This window comes from Poecilia reticulata, linkage group LG3, assembly GCF_000633615.1.
Source record: "Poecilia reticulata strain Guanapo linkage group LG3, Guppy_female_1.0+MT, whole genome shotgun sequence".
NCBI classification, from domain to species: domain Eukaryota; kingdom Metazoa; phylum Chordata; class Actinopteri; order Cyprinodontiformes; family Poeciliidae; genus Poecilia; species Poecilia reticulata.
In genome coordinates this window covers 6,098,834-6,112,230 of record NC_024333.1, presented here as the reverse complement: position 1 = coordinate 6,112,230, position 13,397 = coordinate 6,098,834, and the positions used below count along the sequence as shown (strand labels likewise).

The 13,397-nt window shown below is 38.3% G+C and overlaps 1 protein-coding gene across 1 annotated transcript in view; it reads right to left on the bottom strand.

Annotated features, from left to right (window-relative positions):
• Window positions 1-2,471: 2,471 nt before the first annotated feature.
• The window catches only part of LOC103462177 (RNA polymerase II elongation factor ELL2-like), a 31,528-nt gene continuing 20,602 nt past the window's right edge, over window positions 2,472-13,397 (bottom strand). Inside the window, exons 5-12 of the mRNA XM_008404799.2 lie at window positions 11,725-11,963; window positions 9,594-9,718; window positions 9,134-9,236; window positions 7,259-7,733; window positions 6,349-6,400; window positions 4,467-4,638; window positions 4,298-4,342; window positions 2,472-3,689 (exon numbers count right to left, since the gene is read on the bottom strand). Coding sequence (XP_008403021.1) covers window positions 3,579-3,689; window positions 4,298-4,342; window positions 4,467-4,638; window positions 6,349-6,400; window positions 7,259-7,733; window positions 9,134-9,236; window positions 9,594-9,718; window positions 11,725-11,963 — 1,322 coding nt within the window. The 3' untranslated portion in view covers window positions 2,472-3,578. The remainder of the gene's footprint in view (window positions 3,690-4,297; window positions 4,343-4,466; window positions 4,639-6,348; window positions 6,401-7,258; window positions 7,734-9,133; window positions 9,237-9,593; window positions 9,719-11,724; window positions 11,964-13,397) is intronic.

The window sequence follows — 13,397 nt, the reverse complement described above, 5'->3', positions numbered from 1 at the left end:
CAACGCATTTACTTGTTCCAATTCTTTCCTAACAAAATTTCACTTATTCAGTAACGTTTTATCATTTAGACACGTAATGCGTATCTATCAAGTGGAATAATAGTAATACATGATTTTAAAAACAGTCTTAATTGTAAACATCTAGTTTTATTCAAGCCTTATGTCAACACTAGAAGCACTTTTTTTTGGTCTTTTGAGATATGTTTCTACACAAACAGAAACTGAAATTTAGCTAAACCTCAGTGAATGGAAATGTGAGCAGTAGTTTTTAAGTTATTCAACATTTTATTTGCTTTAATATATAACTTTACAATTATAACTATATGAAAATCCCTTTCAAAGCTTCTTGTAAAATGTATGGAAAATGCAGTAAATTCAGACATTATTCCCACTTCAAATGGTTCAAATCACACAGATCGTCTGTTCTGGAATAGAGGCACATCTAAAACATGCAGAGCAGGGAGGCAGTGAGGACCAGGGTTGAGAAACACTGCTCTAGACATTCAGACATGCTTGGTTAATTGCTCACTCTAAAATTTAGTGTGTGTGAGTGTGCACCCTGTGATGACGTTCCAGCAACAGCAAAAGAAACGCCGACATTCTTCAAGATGGATAGAAGACAAACTCATTTCTCAAACTTAAAGGACAAGTAAAAGACTTACTGCAATTAGGACTGTACCATTTTTAAACATTTTATTTTTGAAATTTTCATACCAGAATAAGAGAAAGTAAACATTGGTAAATGCACAAAGTCTCTCCTCCGATTCCTCAGACAGGCTCTTCTTTCAGCACCTGTGCGGCTCACATTGGTCCCCTGAAAATGATCAACACTTATCCAGAATGAGGGGGGAATCATTATGGGGGTTTTACATTAATGATTCAGAAAAACAAACAAATATATATATCAGTGATTCTTGAGAATAGGGACAAAATGGGTTTTAATTTTCCCATAATTTTTTTTTGTTATTTCTCAACCTTATGTATGCAAATATAACAAATAATGTTTTGGAAATGTAAAGATGCTAAATTTAAATGGAGTTGGAAAATATACAAAATGATTTTTAATTCAATTTATTGATACCTTTATAATTATTTATATGACTACTTATACCTAATTGTCATAATATATAATTTTAGTATTTCTTTAATTGTTTTAAACTATTATAATGTATTGAATTCTGCTCCTGGACAAGGGATTTTACAGGCATCATCCACCGACTACAATGTTTAAAATAATAAAAAAATCAGCAAATACCTGAAAAATATACATCGTTGTGCTCACATAACCCAGGTTAGTTTAGTAAGATATTTGAAAAAATTATATTTTGTGTATATTTTATTCAAATTTTGTGCTTTATCCATAGGACCCGTTTTGTCCCTATTCTCAAGAATCACTGATTATTATATATATATATATATATATATATATTGCATCAATGGTCATGAAAACACATTTATGAAACATAACATTGATCCTGATGATAAATACTTAAATATCTACTTTATTTATGAGGACTCATGAGTACCAGAGGGGATATGAATGAAACAGATGAGGACGGTAGTTTCTCATGTCCAAATGAACTACTGACTACTATTACTTTGTTAGTACCTAATAAACCCTAGTAAAATAAGGCAGACTGATACGCGTGTGTATAATGACCTCTTCTTCTTCTTCGTCATATTGGCAGTCTGAAAACCTCTACGTACAAACGTTTCACATTAAGGCTTCTTTGTCACTGACAACTTGATGACAGTCGGTTAAAAAAAGTGCAAGAATAGTGAGTGACTGCTGCCAAAACGGATTCCGTCTTGGAGAAAAAAAAAAAAAAAATGAAGGCTATAAGAATCTGCTGTGCAGGGATCATTGTGGAATCAATACAGAATCTGTAAAAGGCAAGAGAAGCAAGAGAACCCGAGGACGGGAATAAATGAGATGATGCTCTTCAATCTTTCCCCACGTCATTTCCCTGGCTGCATGCCTACCAACACTTTGATTTCATAGCTCAGATGACTAATGTCACAGGACAGAGATAAATAGGTTTAAAATAAATACGTCAGTAGTTTAATGCCAAAGGAAAAAAAAATAAACAAAAGAAAGAAATACAAGCTTTTTTTTCTTGTCTAGGTTAAAATACTTCAGCAGATGTGCTAGTTTAGGCATTTTGGTCCGTTTACCACCAGATGCTCCAGAGACGGGGGAATGCGGTTAATAAATACTTTAAACTTAAGTGCATTTTAGAGACAACACGGATGTCGGTTACAGTGAATCGACCGAGTCCTTTCTGTTCTCTTCAAAGGGAATCTAAATAAAATGGAAAATGACATGTCGTCATTTTAATCTCGTCACGTTTGTAAAACTATAAGTCTGGCTTTACGAACGTGAAACCTTTTCCCATTTTGTGTCACTGCAATCACAAACTTCTATGTATTTCATTGGGATTTAAACAGAAACAACGTAGCATAACGTAACATATTTTATAGAATCTTTATGGAAATAAAATCTGATAAAGGTGGCTTGGAAACGTGGTCTGCCCTCCATAAATAAACTCCAGTGCAAACAAACATCTCTAAAAGTCACTTTTCTAGTAAGCAAAATCTACAATAGCTGTTCAGTGAAGGCCTCAAAGGTTTGTCAGAGAAAAGTTGTGACCAAACAGCATAATGAAGACCAGGTCCTGGAGAATGTTATAGGAGGAGTTTAAAGCAGGACGAAGTGGAATAGTAATAAAAAAAAATCGTGTTGAACAATATAAAATAGCCTTATTAGGCATAAAAAAGCCTTTTGTTGAAATTTCTGGCCGGACTTTGCCACAAAAAAGGTCTGGTCCAAAAGAGACTAAATACAAAACAAAGAGGACCAACACTGAGCATTAGTCTGCACAACCTTAAGACATGACAGTGGCAGGATTATGCTGCGGGAATGCTTTTCTTCAGCTTAAGAGTTTTCACTGTATTTGTTTAAAAAAAAAAAAACACTATGTATCCTTTTTCCTTCCATTTCGCAATTATGCATGGCTCTGTGGCAGATCATGCCAATAAAATATGTCAAAGTTTGCCGTTGTAACCAAGTGTGAAAAAGTCCGGCACACTGTGACTCACCGTTCTGACTAAAATTAAAAAAACTTTTTAATAGCTGTGAGCAACGAATAAAGTTGATTTATGTTCACATGTGGGCTGCTTCTCCCATTCACTCCAGACAAGGTTCTTTCTCAAAGCTTGACTTCCACTGCAATTAGACAAGTTTAGGAGAATGAAAAGCACAAAAAAAACAACAACAGAAGCTGTAAGGAAATACAAAAGGAATGATTTCACAAGTGTCAAAAAAAAAGCAAAGTAAATAAGTTAAGGTCAAAAACTACATTGAAAAAAAGATTCCAACCAAATACCTTCCAGTGATTTTTCGCTCAGTTATATTATGAGAACTCGGGAAAATCTGTCTGAGGCTTTAGCAAAAGAGTGTGGAAAAAGCTGCAGTCTCCTTTCAAAGCTGTTTGTGTCACTGGTACAAATGCTTTGACACTCAGGTTGTGTATGCAAAGTTGATGGTTTAAAAGAAACAACAAAAAAGCAAACAAATGCTATGAAGAGGGCTTGGAGAGATCGTAGTCGTTGATGAGCTGTTTGATGTACGACAGTTTTTCGTGAAGATACTCGCAGCGCTTCTTTTCCTCCCTATAGTCTGGAAACTTCTGTGAAGAAAGGAGACAGCGAGTCAGGACATTTCATACAAATAACACACACTTATGTTTAAAGTACATCAATCCGTCCCCAATTGATGTCCTTTTACTTAAAGGACAAGTAAAAGACTGACGGCAATTAAGTCTTTTACTTAATTGCCGTGTTTTTGCAATTCCACAATTGCAAAATCTACATATTTCCGCACCTTTTCGCTCTAATGTATAATTGTGAGTATTTCAATTTTTCAACAAAATGGGTCAAAAACATTGATTTTAAATGAGTGCTTACTCCCACCTGCAGATGGCAGTATTTCCTACTTCTACTACACTGCTGCCTCATCTTCACTCCATGTCAAGTTATGGTCAATGATCGATTTGGTGAGTAACCCAAAGTCATATTTACCATCATACATAAGCGCAAATATTGCATATAATTTGTCTTGGTCTGTCATCTTACTGATGCTTATGGGTGAAATGTGACAAAATTTGATAAAAGTTGTACATTTTCAAAGCTTACTAAGGTGTAACATTTAAAAATTTGCTAGAAAAAGATTTTACAAAAGTAGAGCAACAAGAAATTTACAAGCCCAACATAAACCTAAACACTTAAGCGCCATTACCTTCCGAAACTTGCTGTACTTTTCCAGTATTTGGTCTTCCATAGTCTAAACAGAAAAACAAACAAACAAAAAAGAATTGCCAATTTATTGCAGTTGATTAAGATTGCACAAAACATCACATCTATCTTCACACTGCAGTATTTGTTTCTGATAAGCTGTAGATATGTACCTTATATTCTTGTGTGCCAGGAGACAGAGTCTTGATCTTGGAGCCCAGCTGAACAAACATGTGAGTTATGGCAGCGATCCGGGAGTGAAGGTCTTTGTACTCGTCGTACTCTGTGCAGAAATCCTCCTGATATCGCTGCCGTTGCTCCAAACTTGAGATGGGGCTGTACGCCCTGCAGCGACAACACAAAACCCAACGCACACTCTGTGAGGTGAAGATGGCAGCATGGATGTGGAAGTTTTAAGGAATAAAGGAGATTCAAAAGTTACTTTGTTTATATTTTAATCTTAGGCCTAGTCCACAAGTAGCCGGATATTTTGGAAAATGGATACATTTCTTTGCGTTTTGGCCTGAAATCCACACAAAATATCTGTTTTACACAACTAAAAACAATTATTTATAAAAACTTTGACCAAATTGGAGATCTCAGAAAACTCTAATTGTGTTTGCATGTGTATGAACATGGGAAAACAGAGAGTGAGGATCTCACGTTTGCGACAAATAATGCGCCATTATGCTGCGACACAATTCCCAATCAAAATTGTCTCAAGTCTTATTAACTTTTTATTCTAATAAGTTATTTAAAAGTACCTTCTTATATCTAAACACAAATGAACTTTCTGGTAACATGTTTAATTCCTAGTGTAACCCGGGGTGAAAAAACTGCCCTTAGTCCCGCCTTGCTGCCCCATTGGTTAGAGTGACAGTCAGTCACAGAGTGCATGCAGCCAATTGACACACTTGATGTCATTATTTAGGCTTGCTCCAGCTTTCCCCAGTCAGGTGTGAGGGGGAGAGCTGGAGACAAAGGAGCTACAGATCTGAAAAGATCCAGTGAGTTTGGAGCCCTGAAGCTGCCATGCTCYYWACTGTTAATGGAATTGGCCAGGTGATCCCTTTTTARGGTAAAAGATGGCGAGCTTCTGAAAACTGGCTGGAGCCAGGAGAGCCCTAARAATCACTTCATCCTGGTCTGTATCAGTTCCCCCTCCATCTCACCACTCAGGCACACACTCCATTATTCATCTCTTTATCTGAAAGAACTTGCGCTGGGACATTGTCAACTTAAATATCTGGATAATCCAACCATGGACTTCTGAATGTGTGTCGGTCAGACTTTGGACTGACCAGCGGGGAAGTTGAGACCAGTTGTGCACAAATCAATGAAGGATTGCCGCAGTACTGTGTATATTTTTTTTGTATTTATTTTGGGTTCTAAGTATGTCTTGTATTGTTCACTTTAATTTTTTTCTTCAAAATACATGGTATTGAAAGCAGTTCTTTTGTATCGTTTATTGATTACTGACAACGGCTCCAGTAGACGAATTCTAGTCTTCTGATTTCTTCCATCCAGTCCTTTTACACTTTAAATAGTGCTACACTAGCAGGAAGTTGTGGTTGTTTTGAAGCAATCTGATTGGCTGACAGGTAATAACTTTGCACTACACTGCCCCCTATGTGTTTGGCATGTTTACAACAAGCTTCAGGGAGGTATTTGTGTGAGTTCATGTGGATGAAAACTTTCCTGAAATTGATCGCAGGTGTGTGATATTACTTTTGTTAACAATATGACACAGATTTCTCTTTTATAAAGACCCGGCTACGTGTGTACAAAGCCTTAGATGTCAAAAGCTGTTTCTGTTTTCTAAAGTTGTTCCTCAGATCTGCGTTTCTACTCCTGCAGTGCATTAGTTTGCCACAAGATGGCAGCAAGACAGTCATGAAAAATTTCACAATAAGCTTATGACTCATCACAAAGGAAAAAAAACCCCAACTTCCATTAATAATATCTGTTTTTTGTCCAGTTAACGTCAGCGGAAAACAACATTTACCAGCAGAGATGGCACACAGATCAGTTACTTTATATCCTGTTTACACTCACAGTACGTAATCCAGCTTCTCCTCAGAGGCCGCAGCACTTGTGATGTCAGGATCTGCAGCAAACACACGAGATTAAGAAAATTCAATCAACTGCAGATGAGTCAGTGCAATCATCGACACGAGGCTCGGCTGTCCGAACGCTAAGCTCTGCGTTTTGGCTTCCCTGAGAACCGCGGAGCGTGAGGGTGCTTGCGCCGCACGTCTCGGTCGGTTCAGACGGGCTAAAAGCTCCTAGGTGTCGGGGGACCCCCCGCTCCGCTGGTGCTGTTTCTGAGTCACTCAGCCACAGAAGACAGCGAGGACTCATGAGGGGCTGGCTCAGGGGAGCAAACACTGCCACGCTCAAGAGATAATACAGCAGGAACACACCGCCCATGCTGCTGCCAGATAACCTCAGAGCAGCCTAAAGTCCTCCCTCTGGTCATCTGTTGTCAGGGTCTGTGGTTAAACTCTTATGTTAAGTGCAGCAACAACAGCTCTGACCAGGGTCGGATTTAGAAGATTAAGGGCCCCTGGGTTGGAGCCAGTTTTGGTGTCCTATCCCAGAATGATAAAAAGATGAATAAAATTAATGTAAATCACAGAACATTAATAGGGAGAAGGCCTGTCACAATAACAGATTTTGCTGGATGATAAATTGTCCCAGAAATTATCACGATAAACAATGATATTGTTTTGAGACCATTTTTAAGTAATATAATGGTAAAGGCATAATGATATAAGAACACATTCACAAATCTCAATAAGCTTTAAATTCTAAAGAACAATTAACTCTGCAACTGGGCTCAGCCAAAATTAAAAGAATACTGCAAGCAAACAAAGATGGCCAAAAATACAAATAAGGTAAATGGGCTTAAGGAAAACATATGGAGAAAAAAAACAAGAAGAAGAAGAAGAGAAAGAGGCCTTACTGTCAAGTTTCTCTGTGTTCTGCTTGAGATCAGGACTCGACTGCAGCCATTCGGCTCCTTTGTCACTTTTTAACCTCTCCCGCTCCTTTTCTTTGTGCTTTTTGGATTTCTTCTTTCTGTGCTGGCTGTTGTGGAGTTGCTGCTGAGTGCAGTCAGAGTCGACCTGCGGCGTTTTCAGCTTGTTAACGTTAGCGTCCTGCTCTCTTTTCTCAGAAATATGTCCGCCAGCCGGGCCGTGCTCGAAAGGAAAGCCACAGTGGGCCACAGTTAGGCCGCTGGGGTCACCAGGGATGCCACCGATCCGCTGAGGTTCAGCAACAGAGAGGAGACTGGGGTCGAAGGTCACAGTTGCATTATCATGTGCTCCTTTAGTGTTTGCGAGTCCTTTTGCCACAGACTGGTGTAACCTTTGGTCTGTAAGTTTTTGCCTCTTCGTAGAAAGTCTTTCCTGTGAGTCCAGGGGAACAGGACGTTTCTAGGGGAAGACAAAGGGAGCAAATGGAAAAACAGAACAGAGATAATAATTGCATCTAAAACATTCTTGGAAAAATCCCTTCAATCCTACATACAAAATGTCTCTACAACATCTCCAATGCTCTGAATGACACTACCAAACAAAAAAAAGAAACGCACATTTAACAAGTCAGGTTTGTTTAGTATTAAAGGGAACCTGTGTGCCCAAACATGACTGCAGCATTTAAGTGAAAACCATCATTGAAACTTTAAATTTGATGCGTCATAGCAACACGAATGGCAAGTTTCCTGTTAACTCTTATTCTGTAGGGGGTGCTGTGGTGGCGCAGGGGCAAAGCATAACCCACATATTGAGGCCTTGGTCCTCGTGGCGGTGGTCGCAGGCTCGATTCCTGGCCTGGTGACATTCTCCGCATATCTTCCCCCTCTCTCATTACCCTCTTTCCTTTAAAAAAAAAGTGTATATAACTCTTATTCTGTTGACGTTAATGCTGTGTAGTAATAGGATCTTTTTCCCCAACTGCGACTTGTTTTAGTTTAATGATGAGTTATATGATGAGTACTTGGAAAACAATTACAAACAAAGAGTCGGAATACCGACGGAAAAAGTCGGAGGTCTTCGAGCCAACCCAAGTTCAGCATCCAATATGGCTGCTGCTCGTGTAAAACGACATTAAGGTTTCAGGTAGGACTGTGCAACAAATCAAATTTACCGTTTCATTTAGTTTACAAATTAAATATTTAGAGCTAAATACTTAGTTTTCAAACTAGATTAAATATTTAGCTGCAAACTAAATATTTAGTTAGCAAGCTACATTGGCAGGATAAACTAAACTTAGTTCTGAGGTAAATACGTGGCAAGCTAAATATTTATTTTGCCAAACATTTAGCTTACTAACTAAATATTTAGTGAGCTAGTTAGCCAAGATAAATTTAGGACCGGTTTAAATACTTTGCAAGTTAATTAATTAGATTGTTGTCTCATATTTAGCTTGCCAACTAAGTATTTAGCGTAGCATAGCTAAATTGCAAATTTAATATTTAATTTCTAACTGACATTTTTAAATGTACTAATATTTTAAACAACCACCTACATTTTAATTATAACATATTTATGCATAACTTACTGAGAAAATGTGATTAAAATAGGACTTTGGAAAATGAAGCCCCACATTTTTGTGTCACAACAAACTAAATAACCTAAATCTTTGCTGTTATTTTTGCCTGTGTAGCTCAACACCACGTAGATCCGATCTCCAATCGGAAGACAAATACAAGGCAGAAGAACTCCAAGGGGCCACTATAACAGTAGACTGATTTTTAAATCAACATTTTTAAATTAAACTTCCACTGCCAAATCCTGCTAACATAAAGATTACCGACAACAAAACATTCATTTACCACAGCTGGGTTTTTTGCTGCGCTTGGGTCCTCGGGGGTCGCAGGTATTGACAAGTGTGCTTGAACGTTGCGTGATTTATTGCTGATGTGGGGCTGAAGTTTCCTGTTAAACACACAGAGAGAACAGGATATATAAAGCCATAAAAATACGCCGTCTGTGGAATTCAGAAAATGTCAAACCGAACACGCGAATTTATCACCCTCCATAAAGAAATGATTGAGACTGACAGGAGGAGGGGGGGCTAGCACCTGTCTGAAGCTCAAAGCACGGAAAAAAGTCTCCATGTTTGAGCACGGCGCTGTAAATACAGTCAGTCCCTGGCAGTAACAACAGTCCACACTAACATAGCATCTGCTTAGCAAGAAATATATATGCTCTCACCGCAGAATAATTAATAGTTTTAGTGACTCCATAAGTTTTGCTTTTTGTTTTGCCGTTGGCCCCGGGCCTCTAACTCACTTGGACAGCAGCCTGCTGACCAGCTGCTTCTCCTCCTCGCTGTAGCCTGGCCAGTCCCTCTGCACGTGCCTGTAGAAGTCGTCCTTCAGCAGGTAGCTGCTGTCTTTGGGATTCACTCTGGCCACCTGAAACACAGGGAAAACTCTGGTCATTAAGCGGAGCAACGTGGAAGACGATCTGACGTCTTGCGTCCAGGTTGGAGAATACTGGAGAGCGCTCAACAGCGGCAAGCACATGGAAGATGCAAGGAAACAAAACCTGTGCCAAGTTATGCGAGATAAAAACAGTTTATGAGGGAAATTCTTTAGCCTCATAAGTCTTTTATTCAGAAAAATACATAAACAGGCTACTCTAGCGTGGTTTTATGTGAAATCAAAATTTGGATGGGGTTGACAAACGTTTACTTATTGACTATTTATAAAAAGCTAAATACATTATGAAGGCTGCAGTTGTGCTGATTATTTTAGTTATCGATTATTCTAACAATCGGATTAAAAAAATTCAACAGATTTTTCATTTAATCACATAAGGCTTTTTTATATTAGAAGGACATTAAAAGATTCAAATAATGTTTTAATTCCCTTTTTTAAATAAGAAAATAATCATTTTATTGCATTAACATGGCGTTTCTTTAGTGAATTTGATTCAGGTGAAGATAAAACTTTACTACCTGAGGAGTTTTGGCTAAAACGTATCGACAGTCAACGATTTTTTTTTAATATAATCTGTGCGTCTTGTGTTTAATAACTTAATAGCTCTGAAAATGTTTTTTTTTTTCAGCAAATAGTCTGTTTTGGGTCTCTGTACTCCAATTAATGATTAATTGATTACTGAATTAGTGGACAATTATTTTGATAATTGATTCATCACGATTAATCGTTTCAGTCCTATGCATCATCATTAAAAATCATGAATTTTTGACCATCTTTTCTCATTAAAATGATCCACAGTCGCACTCTACTCTAGTTACTATAATAAGATGAAAACGGCCATGTTGAGAAGCTATGCTGTCCCCCTGCTACAGTTTCTTTAGCCTCGTATTTGACTGCCTTTCTTTGAGGACATCCATCTTTCTGATGGCTGCTGACACGGCGGCCCGCCCAACAGCAAACAGGATCTCTGAAGAGGCAATTATAGCACTGACCTAATTAGAAACAACAACCTACACAACTCCCCTAAGCACATGCATTGACAAGCTGAGGGACGACAGAAGACGGACACCAATGTGATCAGTAAAAAACAAAAACAACAAAAAATCACACAAATGACACACACGTGAATCAAAAACAGCCGGAAGAATCCAGACTGGCCTGCTAGACTTGATGCTTGTTTATAGTTTTTAGCTGTTATACACATTTTAGTCCCCATAAAGGTTTTTGGTTTGGTGTTTTGAATGGAAAGCGTGGACTAGGTCACTAATGGCTTGAAATGAATGCTGCTAAAAGGTGGCGCAGGGAAAAGTGCACAAAACTCAAGAGCAACTATAATATTTAAAACCACAATGGAAGGAGCAGGTAAAACCGGAGAGTAATTTTACTTTTACTGTTAAAGTATTTACTGTTTAGACACACATACATTTTTCCCCCAGAAACACACAAAACACCACAAACTCATGTTTGTGGTGTTTTGTAGTAGTCCTTATGGAAAATATAGGATCCTTGATATAAATCCTCCTGCAGTGATTTGTGTTTTAAAGTCCATTTAGAAATAACATTGGAGCCCAAATAAATGACTAGAGGTGAAAGTAGACCTACCATGGGATGCCTTAGATTAAAGCATGTGTGTGTGTTGAATGGTGAAACATGAAACAAGAAAATTGATGAGAAAACGTGAAAGGTGACTGTGTGAAAAAATTAGTTAGTAGATGACGGAATCTGACTTTATTTGCAGATTTATTTGCTGTTAAGCGTATTAACTCAAAATACAAATGTACATGCACAACTATGCAGCACTTTGTGATGGTCTAGCACAAGAAAAACAGGAGAACAGTGAAATAAATGGATATTTTTAGTTTACAATGTGACAAAACGTGAGTTCAAACTGCAAGGGGTGTCGATACGTTGTAAAGCTGCTGACTTCAAACTGTGTGAACCGTTTACATTAGCAGTGTGTGAGAGCTTGTGGTTTTCACCTCGTCCAGCACGGCTCCCAGCTCGGCCTTGTCCTTTGCTGCGGCCCGCTCTCTCTCCAGCCACAGGAGAAGCTCTGGTTTCCTGTAGGGTTTGAGGGCCAGCAGGTGGATGATGCGTTCCCTCAGGGGCTTCTGGGTCGGCATGCCGTAGCTCCTCCGGTTGGTGGCCGGCTGCTTGAAGAAGCTGCTTTCAGGAGCAGGCAGGGGAGCGGATCTCTTTTGGTATTTGACGCTTTTACCTGGGAATGAGCCGAAATTGCAGGAAGAAATTTGGTTAATTTGAAATTTCTCCTCATTGGATTCATGGAGAACTGTTGCTTTCATTGTTCTTAATTGTTCATTAGAAGATAATTAAATGAGTAAAGCAAACACTTTCTCTCTGCAGGTTTCGGCAAGTCAAATGTAAGACTTTTTATGACCTTTTTCAATTAATTAAATTCAACACAAAAAATAAAAACAATAAATCTTGGGATTGTTTTGGGAACGATGCTTCATTACAATCAAGTGAAGCAAAAACTATGACATTTCTGGGGTCTGTTTGTGGCTCTTGGCAGCAGTTTTGTGTTTCTCACAAACTTGGCACTACAGAGGTTAAGACTGCAGAGTCACATTGTCACCTTCCTAAATTAATGGCCTAAATCTTTTTTTTGTGTGTGTGTGTGTGTCAAAGGTGATTTTTTTGTTTGTTTGTATAATCATTTGGCAAAAAGAGGTGGTAATTTATTCTTTTTTTTTTGACAAAGACACGTTTGGCATAAAATAAGTTAGGCTGTTATTTTAGGAAGGTGAAAACATGACTCTCTACAGTGTTAACCTCCATAGTGCCAAGCTTTTTTGCACAAAATGAATGTAGCATCTTATGGGTTGGCGGTAGGAGTGAGCCAATGGGTAAGACGAATGTCGTCCGGGCAACGGGTGATAACTTTGCATCACGATAAATGCAAAAAAAAAAAAAAAGCCAGCTAGCTCTTAGCAGCTAATTACCGGTAGCCTCTATTGCCTTGACTTAGGTGCAAGGAAAACATCTGTGTGCAGCTCATGTTTTAGCCTGTCAGAATCCTATCTATATGAAAATATGCAAGATTAAACAGTCCTGCAACACCAAAATTTAATACCTGCATTTAAGTCAACTTACTCTTTAAAATAATTTTAAGACAATTTAAGTGCTACATTTTAGAGCCACGAATTAAGACTTTTTTAGGATGTGTGTAGACTCTGCATATAATTGATTTTTGCGCACTTTTTTTTTTTTCCCAGGTAGACCGGGCACGTTTGAGCCGTGAAAGCCGTCTTCTCTCTGTGCTAATCCTGCTGCAGGTTAATCTGAGCTTTAAAGGTCGGAGCGGGGAGAAAGGTTCAGGAAAAGAGAGGTTTCTGTTCAACCACTGAAGTGTGTCCGCCTCAGGTTATATTACCATGTTATCATCCTGAACCTTTCTGCTTTATGCGTCATCTGCTGGTGTGGGTTTCATGTAAATATGAGCGGCTAACAATGAGGTAAAGGTTTATTGGATAAAAACATTGCCACATTCAACAGATTTTTAGATTTAACCATGTAAGCCTTTTGTATTAGAAATACAAAGTATGTATATTTTTGTAGTTTTGGTTTAATCGCTGCTCTGAGTGTATTGTTTCAGTAGATTGCCTTTTATTTCAGTCTGTATGTTCCAGTT